General features: G+C 68.4%; 2 protein-coding genes across 5 annotated transcripts; one reads left to right on the forward strand and one right to left on the reverse strand.

Moving 5' to 3' along the window:
- Positions 1 to 649: 649 nt before the first annotated feature.
- TPRN (taperin) lies at positions 650 to 8,498 on the reverse strand. Its single transcript, XM_028521381.2, has 4 exons — positions 6,626 to 8,498; positions 1,385 to 1,610; positions 1,180 to 1,286; positions 650 to 1,084 (listed from the first exon to the last, which is right to left on the reverse strand). The coding sequence occupies exons 1-4, from the start codon at positions 8,423 to 8,425 to the stop codon at positions 1,022 to 1,024; spliced, it is 2,196 nt and encodes a 731-aa protein (XP_028377182.1). The 5' UTR covers positions 8,426 to 8,498; the 3' UTR covers positions 650 to 1,021.
- A 2,237-nt stretch (positions 8,499 to 10,735) lies between these two features.
- On the forward strand, positions 10,736 to 19,337 carry NDOR1 (NADPH dependent diflavin oxidoreductase 1). 4 transcript variants are annotated; one of them, XM_036022507.1, is made up of 14 exons: positions 10,736 to 12,223; positions 12,559 to 12,636; positions 16,073 to 16,170; positions 16,519 to 16,617; positions 16,700 to 16,801; positions 16,911 to 17,120; positions 17,280 to 17,404; positions 17,493 to 17,710; positions 17,797 to 17,904; positions 17,981 to 18,095; positions 18,178 to 18,324; positions 18,408 to 18,526; positions 18,609 to 18,703; positions 18,796 to 19,337. In XM_036022507.1, the coding sequence occupies exons 1-14, from the start codon at positions 11,300 to 11,302 to the stop codon at positions 18,938 to 18,940; spliced, it is 2,583 nt and encodes an 860-aa protein (XP_035878400.1). In that variant the 5' UTR covers positions 10,736 to 11,299; the 3' UTR covers positions 18,941 to 19,337. The 4 variants fall into 4 exon arrangements, with proteins under 4 accessions (XP_035878400.1, XP_028367587.2, XP_035878401.1 ...); XM_028511786.2 differs by having other exon boundaries at positions 17,280 to 17,401; positions 17,490 to 17,710; XM_028511815.2 differs by having other exon boundaries at positions 11,825 to 12,223; positions 12,608 to 12,636; positions 17,280 to 17,401; positions 17,490 to 17,710.
- Positions 19,338 to 19,691: the final 354 nt, after the last annotated feature.

A 19,691-nucleotide genomic window follows, 5' to 3' on the forward strand; every position in this document is an offset into this window, starting at 1 on the left:
CAGGTTGGGAGTCCAAGTGCAGAGAAACGAGCCCACACCTCCTGGGAACAACACCAAAAACACGTTGCTCTGGGACGCCGCTGAGCAGGCAGCCAGGCCCGACCTGGAGCAGCTCCCAGTGGGCAGCCCTGCACCTCCTGCCGCCTCCCAGGACCCACTGGGCTTCCCTGTCAGCCACTAACGCCGACCCCAAGGAAGCTCGGAGGCTTTCATGGGTCAGGGAGCTTTCTGAGCCAAACATGAGACAAGATGCCTGAGGCTCGGCCCACCCCACCTCCTGAGCCCCTTCCAGGCCCTCAGCCCTTCAGGAGCACCACTTGGGATCCAACAGCTGCAATGCCTGCCCCCCCCGTAGTCCAGGCCCCTGGGCACAGAGTTCCGTCTGGACAGGAGCGGAGGCCCGCTGTGCAGGCGCCAGGGAGCTGGGCAGGAGACGGCCACCCTGAGGCTGGGGGCGCACACAGGGTTCAAAGGGGCAGCTGCAAGGACAACAGGCGGTAGGGAGTGGGAACCAGCCCTGCAAGTTATGGGGTACCCACTGGGCACCCCCACCCCAAGGCAGGGGCCCAAGCTGGCCCTCCTCCCACTGCCAGCCCCTGGGTGGGGCCCGGCACCCCCTTCGCAGGCAGAGGACAGACGGCTGGAGAAGGCGGCCTCATCTGGTGCTGTTTATTGAGTCCACTGTCAGAGGCACGGACAGACTTCCGTTCACCACAAGGGAGGCGGGCTGAGCGCGGCCACAGGTGGGGGTAGCCTGGGGGACTTGTGGTCCTGCAGAGGACAGGCAGCTGAGCCAGCCCCTCACCCTGGACACACCAAGCAGGCCCTGGGCCTGGCGGCCGGCAGGACCCTACCCCTAAACCCTGGCTGCAGAGCGAGGCCCCAAGGGATGGAGGGGCCCCAGGTGCAGGCCTCCAGCACCAGCCTGGTTCTGAGGCCCCGGGAAGGCAGGGTGGGCCGCGGGGGGCAGAGCCTGGCAGGGCCAAAGGGGCTGTGGTGCTAGCCGTCCGGAGGGCTGGGGTCAGAAGTAGAGGGCTGGCTCGCTGCGGAAGTCCGAGAGGTCGTCGTGACTGGCGGGGGTGAGCTGTGGGGCAGGAAGGCGTCAGCAGGGGCTCGCCCAGGCCTTCGGGACCCGCCCCGCCCCACCTACACCTGGGCGTCCTCCTGGCCCCTGCTCACCATGACCTCCTTCTGCGAGGGCTCCGCCTCCGCCGGGGCCTGCGCCGGCACCGGCTCCTGCCAGCTGCTGAAGGCTGTGGAGTGCTTTGGAGTGTAGCTGGACAGGCCTGTGGGCGGAGGGGCACACGTGTGAACACGTGAATGCGCACACACACGTGGCCCAGGCTGCCCGCTGCGCTGTCCACTTGGACAGGTGGGCACTCACCTGAGCCACCGTCGGGCAGGCGGGGGCTCTCGGGCGCCACGCCGCTCACAAACTTGGCCCGGGGAAGGAAGAGCGTGAAGGGCTGCTCCACCGCCCCGTCGACGTCGGCCTCCTCCGCCGCGTCCTCCTCCGCCTCCGCCTCTCCCTCCGCCTCCCGCGCCAGCGAGCTCTCGGAGGGGTACTCGAACGTGGTGTGCAGGCTCTTGTCATTGAAGGAGATCTTCATCTGGGGGAGAAGGCGCGTCAGCCAGAGCCGCTGCTGACGCCAGCCGGTCCGAGTGGGGCACCAGGCCGGACCAGGGCGGCTGGGCACGGCATCCGCCCTCAATGTCTCTGACAGGCGGGGGGGGGGCTACCTCTCATCTGAGAGCACGCCCCCACCCGCACCCTGAAGACCCCTAGGAGAGCTGGGTCCGGCTGCATCCAGCCACCCCACGGGGTCTCCAGGAGACGCTGAGGCAGCTCCAAGGGTCAGGGCTGCCGTCTCAGCGCGGGGCAGCAGCGCACCAGCCACGCCTCCTCCCGCCTGCTGGTTCCCTGCAGGAGCAGAGTCCAGGTCAGGCTGCCCGGTAGCCCCGCCTCCTCGGCGCACAGAGGCTCCCGCTGTTGGCCGGGGCCCCTCTCCAGAGCCAAGTTCGTGCTGCAGCTTGCTGGGCATCTAGACGGTCCTGCCCACCCAGCCTAGCGTGGACCACCACTGCCAGACAAATCCGAGGCCACACCCCCACGGACCCAGGGCCCCAAAGCCAGCGGCTGCCACCAGGAATGTGGCCCGTGTGCGCGTCAGCACCGGTCTGAGGCCGCACCGAGGGCGGGGTCAGGGGGCTTCTCCTCCCGCCTGGCTGCCGTCTGGCCCACGTCCACCCTGCCCACTCTGTAGCCTCCAGAGTTTCCTGCCGGGGCCACGCGCCCCCAGGCCTGTTTGCAGGATCCCGCCAAGCCCCGGGGTCGGTAATGAATACTCAGCCCGCCCGCAGCAGATGGAGGCGGCCCTGCTGGGGCTCGAAATATTAAACTCCTGGGCACAGGACACCGGCGGCCGGCTCAGGTTCCTCCTCCGCCCCAGGAAGGAGCCGGAGGCAGGAGCGGGGCCTCCAGGCAGAGGACTGTGGGGGCCAGGGACCGTGGGACGGGGTGGGCCTCACAGGAGGGCGGGGCTGGCAGCCCCAGGCAACAGAGGGGCCCGCACCCCAGCCTCCAGACGCATGTAGGGCCCACCGGCGTCCGGGAACAAAGGCACACGCTCCAGCCGACCCACCCTCTCTCCTCTCTGGGCCACTGGAGCAGGTGCAGCCACGCCCGTCCACCGAGCGCCGGGTCCTTCCGGCTCAGCGTGGCCGCAGCACAGAGGCCCCGCAGGGCACGGCAAGGCTCCCAGAGCCCTTCGCCGCCGCCGCCACCCACACAGACCGGGAGCAGACCGCCCGAGCCTGGCAGAGCCAGGACGGAGATGTCTGCCTCCGTCCCTGGGGGGCACGCTGCCCCTCGCCCTGCTCTGCCCCTGCCGCGGGGGCCAGGAAGGGGGCCTGGCCCAGGGGTGATCACCACAGTCTACAGGTGCCCGCCCACTGCCAGCCAGCTGGGGGGGGCGCTGCCTGGCCCTCTGGGACTTGGGGATACCCCAGGAGGAGCCCAAGGCGGGACAGAGCTGCCGGCCCGGGGGCCTCCCCCTGCCCTAGGGCCCCACAGTGAATGGGACCTCCAGTCACCCCCAGGCACACGGCATCATCCCCGGAGACCCTGAGCCCTCCGGACCCATCCCCCGCTGCTGAGGACTCGGGAAGGGCTGGCTGCCAGGGCCAAGGCGGATTAGCGTGCCCTCATTAGTCCGCATGACTGGCTCCTAGCGGAGAGGCCGAGGGGGCTGGGCACACGCAGGCCCGGAGCCTGACACGGCCCGGCCGGGTGGGGGTGGGGCAGCGCTCGCAGGCCCTGCCCGCTCCCAGCGGGGCCCAGCGTGGGGCCACGTCCTGCCCCCCTCCACGACTCTGGACAGCCACCTCCTCTGTGGGCCCATGTGTTCGGGTCACAGGACGCCCTGAGAAGCGTGCGGCTGGGGGCACCCTCCAGACCCCCGGAAGGTGGAAGGAAGGGGGTGTGGGGCTGGCGCCCGCACACGCCCAGTCACCTGCCTCTGGGGACTTTGACCACCGCACTGAGCGCAGCCATGGCCCACCTCCCGGCCCTCTGTTCCCCTCGCCCCGCCCACCGCACACAGCCGCCCCGGACGGTGGGCCAACTGGGCCCGACCACCCCAGCTGGGATGAGTGCCCCGCCCCTCACCCCCCCACCTGCTGGCTCCCCCCTCACTCAGCCCTTCCCCCAGCCCACACTCAGGGTGCCCCCTGCTGCCCCCACCTAAGTTCCGACAACTGCCCAGGGTGGGGACCCCGAGTCCAGACCCTTGGCAGGTGGGGAAGCCGAGCAGAGCAGGGTACGGGCCTCCCCCCACGGCCTCGGGGCTCTGGGAAGGCCACTGACGGGGGGGGGGCGCCTGTGGGAAGAGGCGGGCAGGGCGGGCAGGGCAGAGAGCAGGTGCAGCCACAACAGCGCCGGGCACCTGGTGGCCCCCCCCACCCCGGCAGGGAGTGCAGGGCTCCACGCTGGCAGGCAGGTGGCCGCACAGGCCCCAGAGGGCGGCAGTACCCCAGGTCTGAGGCCCAGCCGAGACCGAGGGCCAAGGCCACGCCAGTGGACGCGGGTGCTGGGCAGTGGTCACCACGGGTGAAGTGAGGGCAGGGGTGTTGAGGACCCAGCCCTGGGGACACCGACACGCTCGCCTGGGCAGCCGACCAGCAGGCGAAGAGGGGAGGAGGGCAAAGAGGAGCCACCAGACAGCAAGGAGCCTGCGGGTGGCACCTCACAAAGGGGAGGCCCGCGGCCCCAGCCCCATGGGAGGCGGGTGTGGAGAGCCCGGGACCGCCCCACCCCCGACAGCCCGGGGGCCGGGCAGGGGTGAGAGGGAGCCAGGCCGCTTCGCCCAGCAGCAGCCAGCCGCGCTTGGCCACCCGGAGAAGTGGCGATAGAGCATCTGTGATTCCGCAGAGATAACTAAGTGGGGACGTGTGCTGCCAGGCGGGCGGCCCCGGGGCCCGGCCAGGGCAGGTGCCCCCGGTGCCCGGGCAGAGATGCGGCCCCCGAGGCTGCACCAGGGCACAACGCCCTCCCCTGAGGTGCTGCCCAGGGAGCCCAGCTGCAGGGGCCCACTGCACCCACACCTCCCTCCACCCCCCTGGGTCAGCGTGAGCCGTCGGCCCCGAGGCCCTGCTGGCCTCCAGGCCACCAGGTCCCTAGCAGAGGGACCGGGACACAAGGCAGGGATCCAACCCCAGGCTGGCGGAAGTGGTCCTGGTGAGGACGAGGCCCACAGCCCGGGGGGGGCAGTGGGAGGTGTTCCCAGGGACCACAGACAGGGGGGCAACAGGGGTAGCCCCAAACCGGCAGGCTGCTCTGGAGGGCTGGGCAGCCCACGCCCCATCCCACCCGCCGTGCGTCCGGCACTCCCTGGGCAGGGCGGTTGGTGCGTGCCCAGGCAGGAAGTCACCGCCAGCAGGTCGTGCTGCTCTGGCAGGGCAGGGCCCTCGCCAGGCCACCCGGCCCTGCCAGGCATCGTCCATCTGGACCCACAACCCCCTCAGGTTGGCACAGAGACAGGGCCAGGCTGCCGGAGCCGCCTCCACTCCAAGCCAGGTCTGCCGCCTGGCCCCCGCACTGCTGGCCCCCAGGCCACCGTCTCGCCCTTCTCACACCAACCACCCACAAGTGACCCCGCGGCTCTGCACCCAGCCCCCGCCAGGGTGCACCGGGCTGTAGCCCTCCGGCCCCAGGAGGAAGCCAGCTCCCACTGGAAGGGCAGCCAGGTTAGCACGGCAGCCCTAGCGACAGGAGCCGCCCCACGGGCCCCATGACCTGCCTCTCCTCTCTCCAGAGTGTCACCTCCGGTTCTCCCAGTGCAGCCAAGGTCAAGGGTCGGAAAGCAGGGTGGGGACACACAAGGGGGTTACCAGTATGGTGGGGTAGGGCCGGGGGCCAAGGCTACTGGGTGGATCGCGCCTGGGAAGTGAAGAGCAGGGACCGGGGAAGAGTCGTGGCTGGTGGCCCCAAAGAAAGGCCAGGCCGGGCCAGGCAGGGGGCGCTTTGGGAGCCAGGTGTGGGTGCCTGGCCCAGCAGTGGGAGCTGGCAGGAACGTGGGTGCCCTCAGCAGGGAAGGAAGGAGTGACAGGGGGCAGGGGCACGTGGGGGACAGGGTGCCGAGGTGGAGCTGAGGCAGTAGGTCAAAAGGGAGCAAACAGAGGGAGGAGCTGGCAGAGCTGGCAGGCACGTGCCCACTCAGGGAAACTGAGGCTGGGGCAGAGGCGGCCCAAAGGGCCCAGACGGCAGCCGCTGAGGAAGAGGCCCGCCCGCACCGTCTCTGCGGTCACTTCTCGGGAAGTCAGTTCCAGGAAAGCGCATCTGTTCCCGGTCTGCTAATCGTCACGCGGAGTTGTCCTTGGAATTCGCCCTGGGGCCGGCCACAGGTGATACAATGACCAGGAAGAATCTGAGGAACGCTTCCTGGTGCTGAGAGGGTTCCAGGCCACCAAGCAGGGCAGGGCCCCAGGGACCGAGACTCCTGGGTCACCCTCTGCCCTGGGCCCCTCCCCCTCAGCGAGGGGGGAGCCGTCCTCACCTCTCCCGGCACCACAGGCCAGACTCAGACCAAGCCTGGCACACACAGGAGGAGCTCAGGAAACACTCTCAGAGCCCAGGCCCTGCTGAGCTCCAGGCCGGCACGCCTTCTGGGGAGCTGAGGGCGCCCCTCTGAATGGCTGTGTGCCCCTGGGCTGACAGCGAGGCAGGGATCCAACCACACCTGGATCACAGGCCCCCTGCCCCTCTCCACTTCTGTCCTGGCACCTGCTACCCAAATAGGCCAGGAGAGCAGATCATACCAGAGCTACCCCTCTCTTACCTGGTGGCCAGGTGGAGCCACCAGGCCCGAGCTTTTCTCCCAGCTGGCCCTTCGGGACGACAGGCCTGCCCAGCCGACTCCAGACAAAGCGCTGGGACTCAGGGCAGGGGTTCCCCCCGCTCAGCCCCTCCTGGAGTTGGCATGGCCCCCCGGCCCCAGCTCTGCCCTGGTCCACAGAGAAACAGGACACCCCCCCCGCCCCCCACAGGCTAGACATCATCCTGGGAAAGCCGGACAGGAGACCCACCACCCCTACACCTCCTGGCCAGAGACCTGCCCCCACCACTGACCTTCTTTCTCGAGGAGCCAGCCTTGGTGAGGCAGGACTTCTGCAAGGCCAGGTAGCCGCCAATCACCTCGATCTCGTGCACGGTGGGGTAGCGCTTCTTCAGTGGTGCCCCCAGGGCAGCGGGTGGCTCTGAGAGGCTGCCCACCTCCGCCTCCTCGGCCTCCCGGGGCCCGGGCCCCCCGTTGGCCTGCAGGGCCCCTGGCTTCCTTTTGGGCACCACCGTGAAGGTGTTGCCGCCTCGGTGCAGGAGCTCTGACGGGTGGTACTGGGGAGGCGCGCCGGCCTCTGAGCGGGTCAGTTTGGCTTCTTGGGGGATCTCGTCCTCCGAGTCCACCTCATCGATGAAGGTGACAGGCAGCCCTGGTCTCCCGGGCTCCCCACCAGTCTTGGCCAAGCCGGGAACCCCAAAGCCCTGGGAAGGCTCAGCTTCGGTGGCAGCCGGAAGGGATGGGGGTGGCGGTGGGGAGGATGGCCTTGGCCACCTGACAGCCCGGTCCACCAGGGCAGTGGCTGGCCTGGGGAAGGCCCCTTCCTGGACCCCCAAGGGGCCCCTCCCACTGGCAGGTGCTCTGTCCGTCCCAGCCACTGCCTGGGCTCCACTCTGGGAGCCCTGGGAAGCCCAGACCACCTCTGTCTCGGGGGGCCGCACAGACGGCCTCCCTCTGGGGGGAGTTGTTCCGAAGGCCTTGCGCTTGGGGATGAACACAAAGGAGTTTCGAGAGTTCGCGCGGAGGCTGGCCAGGGCCCGGGCCTGCAGGTCCTCGGCGGGAATTGTGTCCATATCTGGCTTGGGGGCCGGCCGGATCTCGAAGGAGTCGTTGGCGCTAGTGGCTGAGGAGACCCACTGGCGCTGGCTGGGAGTGGCACTGGCATGGCTGGGCGTGGGCAAGGTTGGGGACGCAGCTGGGGTGGCACTGGAGGTCCCGGAACTGGGGGACGGGTGGGTGGGGAACTCCCCCGACTCCACCTTTGGCTTGCACTGGCTGGGCCCAAATGCAGAGCCCGCAATGCAGTTGGCAGCGCCGGCCCGGGACTCTGGGGCCGCGGGCCCGTTGGGGAGAGAGCGAGTGCCCGAACTGCGGGGCAGGCCGCGGGGATGGACGGTGAAGGAGTTGCTGCTGGTCTTCTGCAGGAAGTCGCTGCGTCGGGCCCCGGAGCCCGCGCCGAGGCGCTCAGACTCGAAGCAGGCGACGCGCTCGCCCACCCGCGGGCCAGTTGGGCCGGGGGAGGGTGGCTGCGGCGGCGGCGGCGGCGGCAAGGGGCGACTGCGCTCCGGACTCCCGCGACGGCACGGCGCAGTCGGCGGGTCGAACTTCTGGAGTAGACGGCTGACGCGGCCGGGCGGCGCCGGCGCCTCGTACACCACTACCTCGGCGGCGCAGATGCGGGCGGCTGGGCCAGTGTCAGGGCCGGGGACGGCAGGTGGGAAGCCGGGCGTCGACTCAATGATGAGAATGTTGTCGGCGCGGATGGTGCGCACACCCGGCACGCGGCTGTACAGCTCCAGCAGCTGCTGCACCGGCCGCGCTCCCGCCGCGCCCGCGCTCCCGCCGCGCCGCGCCCCGCGCCGCCGCTCCGACTCCAGCCGCATGAATGGGTTCTCTCGCAGTGGGCCCAGGCTATCGGCCAGCACCAGCCGCTCCTCCACCGGCTCCGCTGGTCCCGCTGCGTCCGGCCGGGCTCCGGGCGAAGCGCCCCCGCTCAGGGCCGCCAGCTTGGCCCGCTTCCGCTCCAGGATCTCCCGCTTCCAGGCGGGCATCGCCGCGCGGGGCCCCGGGCCCGGCCGCCCCAGGCCTGCCATGGTGCGGAGCGGCCGCCCGAGCCAGCGCTCGCTGGGAACTGCGGCCACCGCCCGCCGCTGGCCTTTGCGCCTCGGCCACTCCCTACCCCCCCTGCGGCCGCCGCCTATTGGGGGAGGCCCGCTCAGGCCCGCCCCGCACCAGGCAGCCCCACCTATAGCAGGAGAGGATGGCCTACCTGACTGGAGAATGTTCTCCCTAGCCCCACCCCCAGAGGATCTCATTGGACAGCGTCCTCACCAGAGCCAACCCCCACTGGGGAAGGCCCCCTTGAACACGCCCCCGACACCTGGCGCGGCTCATTGGCGGCCCTCACTTCCGCCTCTGCACCTTGTCTCGGTTCTCGGGGCGGGGCGGAGGCTTGGAGTCCAGCGGGGGCAGGTCCTGACTGGCTGCAGGAGACCGACCCCTGCCTCCGCGTCGCGGATGACCTTGGCCCGGCCAGGTCCTTCCTCTTGGTGCCAGCACCCAGCCTGCCTGTTCCCCATGCCGAGAGCGCAGTGGAGGAAGGGCCTGCCTGGACCAAAAGGCTATCCCCGCTCCCGTGGGTGATGCACAGGCTATACACCAGCCTCGCGCCTCCCGGTCCAGGCCCCTCCTGGCCCATGGACTGCCCACCTGCGGTCCTCTGTCCCCTGCGGGACTTAGCGGAGATGCCGATGCTAGAGCCCCGCCAGTGCTGAGGGACCGGTTTCTCAGGAATCCCTGGCTTTGCTGCCCCCAGAACTGAGTGTGTTGCTCAAACAAGTGGGAAAAGCTCACCCCGCACTTGGCCATCCAGGGCCCACAGGGCGTGGACAGGACTCCAGAGACTGTGAGGAGGAGGCACAGAGGGAAGGGGATCCCCCCTCTCCGCAGACAAGCAGGCGCACAGCTCTCCGCGGCAGGAAGAGCCACAAAGGCCAGGCCGTGTGTTCCCCCCTCTACTGTTGAACTTCCCGCATCCCAAGGCTGGCAGGGGTCTCCTGACCCCGAGGACACGGCCTCCCTGTCCAAGCGCCATGAGGAAGCTCACTCCCAGTGAGGGCTGCCCGGGGCCCACCCCACTCTTCTAGGTCTGCTGGGGCCAAGGGGAGAAGGGGAGCACTGATACGGGGAGATGTCGGCTGCCTTCCATACCTGCCCTGCGGTCAGCGGCTGCTCAGAAACGACACCACCGCCTCCCACACCACTCATCCTTTAGGGGAGGAGACCCAAGGGCCCCCAGGGCAGGTTTCAACCAGAGGCGCCCTTCTCACCGTTATGCTCATCACCTGTAACAGCAGCAGGACTCCCTAATGCCGAATTACTGGGCAAAAAACAGGGGAATGACAAATGTGCAAGCTAAAAACGACATTCAGAGGAAACCCGCTCCAAATGCTCAGCTGGTGTGTGGCTTTCGGCACACGTCATGTCACTCCGGAGACGCCTCTGTGGCTCTGGGACAGACCAGACCCGTCTCCAACTCGAGCGACACAGCACGCACCCTCAACAAGGGGTCACAAAGTTGCGGCCCTGGAACACGGGTCCGCAAACCTGGGTTGTCAAGGCCCACGCTGCTCCCCAGGGACATTTTTCTTCCAGAAGACTCGGCAATGTCTGGACACACTTTTGGCTGTCCCAGATGAGATGCTACTGGCATCTGGTGAGTAAAGGCCAGGGATGCAGCTAAATATTCTGCGATGCTCGGGAGGGCCCCCCTGCGATGAAGGATGACCCTACCCAAAAGACCAGCAGTGGCGAGGCGGAGAGAACCCGCGCACTGCAGCCACATCTGCTGTCTGTCAAATACTCTTTCCTACAGAGTGGCAGCAAGGCCCACAAACACCACGCGCTGGTTGGACACCCAGGCTCTGATGTCACACAAACGACTCAGTAGGGCCTCAGCAAGGGCCTGCCTCAGGTCTTCGGGTCAGCCCCCACGGCAGGAGGTAGGAACTCTCCCAGGGAAACCCGCCCACCCACCCACACCGCACAGCAGGAAGTGTCCCGGCGCTCGTTTAATTTCACTCCCAGTAGGTCAGGCAACCACCACACGGTTCAGCAAAACATTCTTATTTGATTTTAATCTCAGCAAATATTCTCATTTGGCACCTGACTGGTATCAAACCAAAGCCCTCGGGCCGACACATGTGGGCTGAGACCATTTGCAAACCTCCCACTTGCAGGTCTCCGTGCCTGTGGGCATCGGAACACCTGTTCCTCTCTCCATCCCTCAGTGGGGCCTCAGTGGGTCTCAGGTGCGCTAATGCTGCCGGCCACAAGGTGGTGGCAGAGTCGAGATACAGTGATGGGCTGGGCTAGGAAGTCAAGCAGAGCCTTTAAAGCAAAGTTCTTTTCTCAGGTGACAGATCACCAGACAGGGCCCTGATCGAGCTTACTCAACACAGTCCTGTCCGCCTTGGCTGGAATGACGGAAGGGCCACCTGTCCCCAGTGGCACAGGGGAGGAGACGCAAGCTGGCTTTTATGTTTTAGAGCCCACATATCTAAGGAAGTCTCGTCTGGGTGAATGGGACAGTGGGCTCTTAGGTCAGCGATGCTGGCTGTCTCTGCAGTCTCTGCCCAAGAGTACTTTCCCAGGGTCCATGAAAATACTCAGAGCCCATTAGGACATTTTACTTATACGCTATTTCCAGCTGTCCGAGGAGTTCAGGACTGTCTGCCCTGGGGCCCTTCTCAAGATTTCCATTCGGGATTAGCTACTCGAAGCATAAAATAACAGAAAATACATCTTTTCATCCCTGCTGAAAACCGTTTCGGGCATAACTGACACACAGAAAGCTGGACACAGGCTGGCGCTGCTTCCAGACCCGGACTTCTCCCCCGCTGCGGTGGAAGGCTGGCTCCTCAGACTTCCAGGGGGTGGTCCTCAGCTTGGCGTCCCGCGTTCTCGCTATGGAGAGCTCCCTCTCCGGCCACTCTGCGAGGCTAGTTGACCCGGCAGGCGCGGATCATGAGCAACTGCAGGAGAATGAAGACTGGAGACGTGATCAGGCCGAACCAGAGCTCCCGAGTCTGCTCCACCAGCTTCTGGCACAACAACATTTCGAAAACAAACTTGAGGCTAAGAACCGTGAGGATCCAGAAGAGGCGGAGCACGGCCAGCCGCTTCTCTCCGTCCTGGAAGAGGCGCACCGACACGATGGTGGTGAAGTAGGTGCTGAGCCCGTCAGCGGCGAAGAAGGGCACGAACACGTTCCACCAGGAGAGGCCGGGGGCCAGGCCGTCCACACGCAGTGCCAGCAGCACGGAGAACACCAGCAGGGCCAGCAGGTGTACGAAGATCTCGAAGGTGGCGAAGCCCAGCCACTGCACCAGCTCCCGGAGAGAAAAGAGCATCGCGCCGGTCGAGCGCGGGCCGGGGCCCAGCCGAGAGCCCCTCCAACCGGGCCGCGCCTCTTCTCCCCGCGGGCTCCGTTGGCGCCTGCCGCGGCGAACGAGAGGCAACGAGCAGCCCCGCCTGCCCCGGCTCTCGGTCCCAGCCCGCCGCGGACCTCCAGACCCCGGCCCGAGACCCAGCGCTGGCCGCCAACGGACGCCCGCACCGGTCGGACGCCATGCCCCGTCGGGCGCTGGCCAATGACGTCACTTCCTGCAGACGCCGGAAGACGGAAGTCAGAGCCGGTCCCGATCGCCTGCTCCGGTTCCTGGGTGCAAGGGTCTCCGGGGCGCAGAGACGCCCCGATGCCGAGCCCACGGCTGCTGGTCCTCTTCGGCAGCCAGACGGGCACGGCCCAGGATGTGTCGGAGAGGCTGGGCCGCGAAGCCCGGCGCCGGCATCTCGAGTGCCGGGTGCAGGCGCTGGACTCCTACCCAGTGGTGAGGGCTCCCTGGGCGTGGGCAGGGACACCGAGCGTGCCGGGGGCGCCGGCCCCCAGAGCGACCGCAGGGCGCCGCGCTTTGTCTGAGAGCGGACCCGTCCGTTACGGAGGGGACGGAGGGGACGGCGGGGACGGCAACGCTTAGAAACAGCGGTCACCTTAGCATCACCCGGAGGAGGGGACAGGGGGAGACAGAGACGGGGAAGGCCGGGGCTCGCGGTGCCCCCTCGGTCCCTTTGCCCTGACACCCTGAGCGAAGGAGAGGGGCCCGGCTGCGGGACGGGTGCCCGGTCCCCACAGCCTGCGCTCTTACACCTGTGTTTTTTTGTTGAGGCAAACCTGATTAATGAGCCCCTGGTGATATTTGTTTGTGCGACCACAGGCCAAGGAGACCCCCCTGACAACATGAAGGTAAGGCTCACCTGAAGTGGCTCCCTGTGCTCGGGGGCTCAGACCCCAGCTCTGGCCCCTCACCCCGTTTTCATCACCTGGTGGCTCTGAAAAGCACGACGAATATTTGCCCTTTTCCATGGTGCCCGGTAGCCATGGGTTTGAGAGGGCATTTTGGGGCGGGGCCGTGGCCACTGGTTATCGTCCTTAATAAACTCTTCACAGGTCACCGTTTTAACTTTCTGTATTTTTCCGGGGTTATGTGTGAATCTGGGTCTTCTGTGTGTTTCAAAATTGTTTCACCTTCAGGGGGCATTGTTCAATTCTTTGACCATCTCTTGGGCACACGTTATATTTCAAGCATGATCTAGTGCCAGGGGTCCAGTGCGATGAAGCCAGTAGCCACAGCTCCGCCCTCAGGGAGCCAACAACAAGGAGAAGCAGCAGGCCTAACAGGCAGTCACAGGGCGGGAAACCCGCACAGCAGGGGGAAGTGCCAGGCGTTGTGGGAGTGTTAACCTGGGGGCTCAGGGACAGCTTTCCGGCAGACAGGAGTGTAGGCTCAGCCCTGAGAGACACGTGGGGATAGCTCAGCCCCGGCCGAGAGGGAGCGGCCTGTGCAAGGGAGAACGACAGCCCAGCCTCCGGGAAGAGCAAAGGCAGCTCAGGAGGGCCGAGCCAAGCAGCGTGCTGGGGAGGAGGGACACGAGGAGGGAAGCAAGGCCCGGGAGCCACAGGGAGACGGCCACATTCAGGCCCTAGCAGAACCACTGCTGGTCTGCAGGAGGGCCAGGACAGCACCGAGTGCACGGTGCCGGCAAGACGCCGAACGTGGGCACGTTCCACAGATGCCAAGGGCAGCTGGGCAGGACTCGGAATCCAGCCCATCTCGAAGATGAGGAGGGAGGTGGGACTACTGAGACGGGGGTTCAGGCTCCGGTACCAGGAGGGAGGGTGGCTGCTGGCGCGGAGATACACTAGCGAGGGCCCGGTGCGAGGGAGTCGCCCAGGTGGAGATGCAAGGTGGGTCTGGAGCTGCAGGGAGGATCCAGGACTGCGGGGGGGGGGGGGGGGGGTAGATGCTGGAGAGACCCAAATACGAAGCCCGACAAAAGAGTGCCTCCCTCCCCCGGACAGGCTGTGAGGGGCAGGAGGGCGGCCCCAGCAGGAGAGCGCGAGCACACCACCTGAGTGCTCGGGCGGGGCGGTGGCCGTCCCAAGGGGCAGGTCTCCCTACTCAGAGCAGCGGGGCAGTGAGATAAGGCCGGAGGGGTGCCGACGGAGCTTATCAGTGCAGGGACTGGCGACCGGGGGAGAGCAGCTCCCGAGGCTTTCAGAGAGAGAAAGTGGATAACAGGGTCACGGGCAGTTGATGGGCGAGGGCGGAAGGGAGTCTGCGGGGAAGAGCTCAGAAAGGCTTCAGCTGTGGGTGGGGCTGAGGGGGTACAAAGGAGACGCCCGTAAGAAAGGAACGACTGGGGCCGGCCTCAGTGCTGGCGGCGAGGACTGGGGAACAGGGTCGCCGTGGAACGATGTGGGAGACCCAGGGGCAGGACCCCAGCGCCGGGTCGCCTCGGGAGAAGGCAGGTCGGAGGCGACCAAAGGCCGGAGGTGGCGGGTGGGTGTGAGACGTGCAGAGCGCAGGCAGGGGCTGGAGACCACCCGCCGCTGGGCTGGGCTGTCAGGGCGGAGGTGCAGGCTCAGTGTCAGATGCTGGGGGCACAGAGGTGGTGGCGTGCACCCTGAGATGAGGGTGGGTGCAGGAGGGCAGAGTGCAGGGCCGTGCACCCTCAGGGGTGGTCACGAGGGGGGCCTGCCCCACACAGCAGGGTCTGAAGCCTAGGGACACAGAGGCGGGGGCTTGTCACACCAGGCCCCACGAGCAGCTGTGTGCCCAGTGGGAAGACACTGGCTTCCGTGTCTCAGCCCTGGCCAGGTGTGCACCCCCAGGCAGCGGCCAGGGGAGCACTTGGGAACCCAGTGACGCCGTGGGTGGCCGGGCAGCCAGGTCCCTGCCCCGTCTCCCAGCCACAAAGCCACGGGGAGATGGGCCCAAACTGGTGACTTCCTGTTGGCCTCTGGAGCACAGACGGACCACCGGGAGCCCCAGACGCTGTGGGGAGGCCCGGGAGGAGTCGGCCCGGAGGAGCAGCCAGGGCAGCGGCGGGGCGCTGCCTGCAGAGGGACCGGCCTTGGCCCCCAGGGCCAGTGCTGGTGACCTACAGACGCTCTTTGAAATGATACCGGGAAAACTCGAGGAGGTGGACAGTTGAGAAAGTCTTCCGAGAAGTGTAACAAAAAATAAGCTAGGAACGAGAAAGAATACATTCATATTCCAAGGTCGCTCTGGCGGCCGCAGAGGCGGGAGAGCAGGGAGGAAGTCACCCCGGAAAGCACACGCAGCCTCCCACGTGCCCAGGCAGGGGCCACCAGAAGTGGGGAGGCCGCCTGACCGGCTGGTCCTCACAGGCCTCAGCTGTGGGGGACACGGGGGCCGAGGGGCTCCGGCCCCTCGGCCGTGACTGCCCCTCTGGGCCAGCTCACAGCAGAGCCTGGGGGTCTCAGGGATGCGGCTTCCCCCCGCCCGCCAAGCGCCCCCACCAGCAGTCCCTGTGGAGAGCACGAGGGTGCGCTGGGTCACGAGCATTCCATCCCCCCGGGTCCTTCCCGGGAGGCGCCCTGGGGGGACTTCTTTGTGGGCTTCCGGAAACTGAAGTCTCAGGACGCCAGGCAGGCGTGGTCCCCAGCACTGGCCGATGGCCTTGCAACAAAGTCCTTGGGAAGGCCAGGGGGCAGTGCGGGGCTGACAGGGCCACGGTCCACCCGCCTGGGTGGGCTCAGTTGGGTAAGGCATGGGATGAGGGGCAGGGGCCCAGGTGCTTTAGAAGCACCTCCAGTGGCCGGGGGGCCCTCGGCCAGCACCCAGCCAGCCAATGTGGCTCAGGGCCCGGGGGCGGGCGGCGGTGCTCCGGGGGAGAGAAGGCAAGGACACGCAGCCCAGAGCTGCTGCTAAGCCCCAGCCCGCACTGAGGCCGAGGGTGGAGGGGCTCCAGGGACCTGGGGCCCTCGGTGTGAAGAAAGAGGAGCCTTCCCGGGGACCCAGGTCAGAGCAAGCGCTTCCGTCAGCCGGGGGAGAGGTGAGGGGTACAGGGCAGTGCCCACCCCACGAGGACCCGGCGGTCGTCCGGCCTCCCCAGCCCGCACCCCAGGGAGATGCCCAGAGCCCTCTGCCCGGGGTGGGGACGGAGCCCCACGCTCTCGGGTGCGGGCTCGGGGGCGGCTTTCTCACGGTTCTCCGCCTCTTCCACGTTTCTTGCCCTTGTGATAGAATGAGAGGGGGCCCCTGGGGGGGGGGAGTGCAGAGCCCGGGAAGGCCCGGGACGCAGCCCCCCCACCCCAGCACCGCCTGGGCCCTCGGGGCCGGACAGGGCTGCAACCCAGTTCCCTCTGGCCGCAGAGCTTCTGGAGGTTCATCTTCCGGAAGAACCTGCCGCCGACTTCCCTCTGCCAGATGGACTTTGCCGTCCTGGGCCTCGGGGACTCCTCTTATGCCAAGTGAGTAGGGGCAGGCCAGGCTGCTGGCCAGGGTCCTCGGGTTGAGTGCAAGGCGTCGGGGGACAGGTGACCCGGCCTCCAGGACCCCCAGCGGACTCGGGGCCGGGGAGCCACCCCAAGGCACCGCATCCCTGGTGCGCACTGCCACCACCTCGGATGCTCTCGGCATCTCCACACCACATCTCGTCCTGGGCAGAGGGGGGTTGTTACTTTGGGTGATTTCCCAGGTGAGCCCGTGGCGCCGAGTCACAGGACACCAGCACCCTCGCGGTCCACAGGCCGCCCCCCCCCCCCCCCCCCCGTGTGGCCCCCAGCCGGGCAGCCGCAGCGGCCTCCCTCTCCACACAGGTTCAACTTCGTGGCCAAGAAGCTGCACCGCCGGCTGCTGCAGCTCGGGGGCGCCGCCCTCCTGCCCGTGTGCCTGGGCGACGACCAGCACGAGCTGGGGTGAGTGTGCGCGGGGCGCCTCCCTCCCGCGGGCCGGCCACGGGCGGGGTTCCTGCGGCGAGCACCTGTGCCCTCCCCGCAGGCCCGACGCCGCCATCGACCCCTGGCTGCACAGCCTGTGGGAGAAGGTGCTGGAGCTGCTCCCCGTGCCCCTCGGCCTCGGCGTGATCCCCCCAGAAGTCCCGTGAGTGTGGGCCCTGGGGCTTCGGCACCCGCGGGAGCAGCAGAGGAGCCTGGCCGCGGGGCTCTCCCCAGGCCTGCCGCCGGTCTGACGAGCGCTGGCCCCTCCGCAGTCTGCCGTCCAAGTTCACCCTGCGGTTCCTTCGGGAGGCCCCCGGGCCGGACTCCGAGGAGCGGCACGTGGCCGGGACGGACCCTCCGAGTCCCCCTTCCGAGCTGCAGCCCTTCCTGGCTCCCATGGTCGCCAACCAGCGGGTCACGGGCCCCTCGCACTTCCAGGATGTTCGTCTCATCGAGTTCGACATTGCAGGCTCGGGGATCAGGTGAGAAGGGCTGGAGACGCCCCGCGGGCGGCCGAGTCCGACCCGGGGACCGTGGAGGGCACGGCCGGGGGGGGCGGGGCACACACACAGCAGCTGGGTCCTCCGTGGCGCCCTCGAGCCCCAGCGCCCTCCCACGCCGGCCGCGGCTTTCCCGCCCAGCTTTGTGGCCGGCGACGTGGTGCTGATCCAGCCCGAGAACACGGCCCGGCACGTCCAGCAGTTCTGCCAGGTGCTGGGCCTGGACCCCGACCAGCGCTTCGTGCTGCAGCCTCGGGAGTCAGGTGAGCCCCGGCCCCGGCCACCGCCCTCGCTCCCCACCCCCGCCCCGAGTCCCCCGAGTCCCCCACCGTCTCCTGCTCCCCGCTGCAGGCTCCCCCCACCCCGAGAGGCTGCCCCAGCCCTGCTCCGTGCGGCACCTCGTGTCCAAGTACCTGGACGTCGCCAGCGTGCCGCGGCGCTCCTTCTTCGAGCTCCTGGCCTGCCTGTCGCCCCACGCGCTGGAGCGGGAGAAGCTGCTGGAGCTCAGCTCGGCCGCGGGCCAGGAGGCCCTGCACGAGTACTGCACGCGGCCCCGCAGGACTGCCCTGGAGGTGGGGACCGGCGGGCGGCGGGGTGCCCGGCCCGGAGCCCCCGGGGGCCCCGCAGGTGCAGCCCTCCTGAGGCTGTGTCCCTGCAGGTGCTGTCGGACTTCCCACACACGGCGGCAGCCGTCCCCCCGGACTACCTGCTGGACCTCATCCCCCCGATCCGGCCGCGCGCCTTCTCCATCGCCTCCTCCCTGCTGGTGAGGGTCCTTGCGGGCCGGGGGGTTGGGCTGGCAGCCCCGCGGGCAGGCGCCCACCGTGCCGTCATCCCCCCAGGCCCGCCCGGCGAGGCTGCAGATCCTCGTGGCTGTGGTGCAGTACCAGACTCGCCTCAAGGAGCCCCGGCGGGGCCTCTGCTCCTCCTGGCTGGCGTCTCTGGACCCTGGGCAAGGTGACCCCTGCTCTCTGGGGGGCGGCCTGGGCTCGGGCCCTGGTCCTTCAGGCCTGTTCACGCCACCTCCCTCCTGCAACAGGCCCAGTCCGAGTGCCCCTGTGGGTGCGGCCAGGGGGCCTGGCCTTCCCGCAGACTCCAGACACACCCGTGATAATGGTGGGGCCCGGCACTGGGGTGGCCCCTTTCCGAGCAGCCGTCCAGGAGCGAGTGGCCCAGGGTCAGAGGGGTGAGTGTGCAGGGTGCACGGGAGGGTGGGGGCCGGGCTCAGGCGGGGGAAGGGTCCAGGCTGGAGGCCCCTGCCCTCCCCAGGGAACCTCCTGTTCTTCGGCTGCCGCCAACGGGACCAGGACTTCTACTGGGAGGCCGAGTGGACGGAGCTGGAGGAGAGAGGCTGCCTGACCCTGGTCACGGCCTTCTCCCGTGAGCAGGTGGGCGTGTGCGGAGGGTGGGGGGCGGGGCTGTGGCCTGGGGGCAGGGCCGGGGCCCAGACTCATGCAGCCCACCCTGCAGGAGCAGAAGGTGTACGTGCAGCACAGGCTGCGTGAGCGCGGGCCGCTGGTGTGGGAGCTGCTGGACCGTTGGGGCGCCTGCTTCTACCTGGCAGGGTGAGCCGGGGCGGCGAGGGGGCGGCGGCGAGGGGGCCCCGGCCCGCGGGGCGCCCGGGCTGCGCTGAGCCCCGTCTGGCCTGTCCCTCCAGCAACGCCAAGTACATGCCAGCAGATGTGTCCGCAGCCCTGACGTCCGTCTTCCAGGAGGAGGGCGGGCTCTCGGGCCCCGACGCCGCCGCCTACCTGGCCCGGCTGCAGCGCACGCAGCGCTTCCAGACCGAGACGTGGGCCTGAGGAGCCGCCGGCCCCTGACCGCTGCCCTGTCAGACTCTGCCCGGCCTCTGTCCCCAGCTGGCCTTCCCCCACTGGCCCGACCTCGGGTCCTGCTTGGGGCGCTGACCCAGGAAGGCACCGGCTCCCAGCGGGCCTCAGGGAGCTTCCCCGACCACCAGCTTCCAGACGGCGGAGGGATCCGGGGTGCAGGGTCCGTGGCAGAGCCGAGTGCCCCCTCCTCTGCCCTGGGCGACAGTGGGCTCCCCCTCATCCTCTGCCACGCGTGTGCCACTGCAGCCACCAGGCGCCCCCAGGGCCCCTCGGGGCCCCGGTGCAGGCAGCGAGGCCCCGGCCAGCACACGCCACCCTCACCTGGCTCCAGGGAGTCTCGGCAATAAACGGCGGGTGCAGGGCAGCTGCTCCCGACCTTTCCTCCTCCCGCAGTCCCTGGGCCTCGGGGCGGTGGGCCTGCAGCCCCGAGGAGCGGCGGGGTGGTGGGGACACGGCACCACTGCTCAGCCACCTCACCTGCAACACTCGGGTGTCTGGTTCTCACGTGGTGGGGGCCCCGCAGTGCGCCCACCTTGTACAAGCCCTGTGGGTGGGGGGTGGTCTAGAGGGGACTCCAGGAAGGAAGAATGGGGCGGTCACCCGGCCAGGCTGATGTGGACCATCCCTTTGGCCTGGGAGCAGGCAGGACCCAAGGCCGCAGAGGAGGGGGGTGTGGCCTGAGAGCCAGGAAGGGGCAGGGGGGAGGGGCCGGCCTTGGTCC

This window comes from Phyllostomus discolor, chromosome 3 (genome assembly GCF_004126475.2).
Source record: "Phyllostomus discolor isolate MPI-MPIP mPhyDis1 chromosome 3, mPhyDis1.pri.v3, whole genome shotgun sequence".
Classification (NCBI taxonomy): Eukaryota; Metazoa; Chordata; class Mammalia; order Chiroptera; family Phyllostomidae; genus Phyllostomus; species Phyllostomus discolor.

Coding starts and splice junctions, on each gene's coding strand:
- TPRN (XM_028521381.2), bottom strand. CDS start 8,425: ATGGCAGGCCTGGGGCGGCCGGGCCCGGGGCCCCGCGCGGCGATGCCC. Junction 1,611..6,625: donor CTGGCTCCTCGAGAAAGAAG/GTCAGTGGTGGG, acceptor CTTCTCCCCCAG/ATGAAGATCTCCTTCAATGA. Junction 1,287..1,384: donor CCTGCCCGACGGTGGCTCAG/GTGAGTGCCCAC, acceptor CTCCGCCCACAG/GCCTGTCCAGCTACACTCCA.
- NDOR1 (XM_036022507.1), top strand. CDS start 11,300: ATGGAGAGCTCCCTCTCCGGCCACTCTGCGAGGCTAGTTGACCCGGCA. Junction 17,405..17,492: donor GCAGCCTCGGGAGTCAGGTG/AGCCCCGGCCCC, acceptor CCGCTGCAGGCT/CCCCCCACCCCGAGAGGCTG. Junction 17,905..17,980: donor CCATCGCCTCCTCCCTGCTG/GTGAGGGTCCTT, acceptor TCATCCCCCCAG/GCCCGCCCGGCGAGGCTGCA.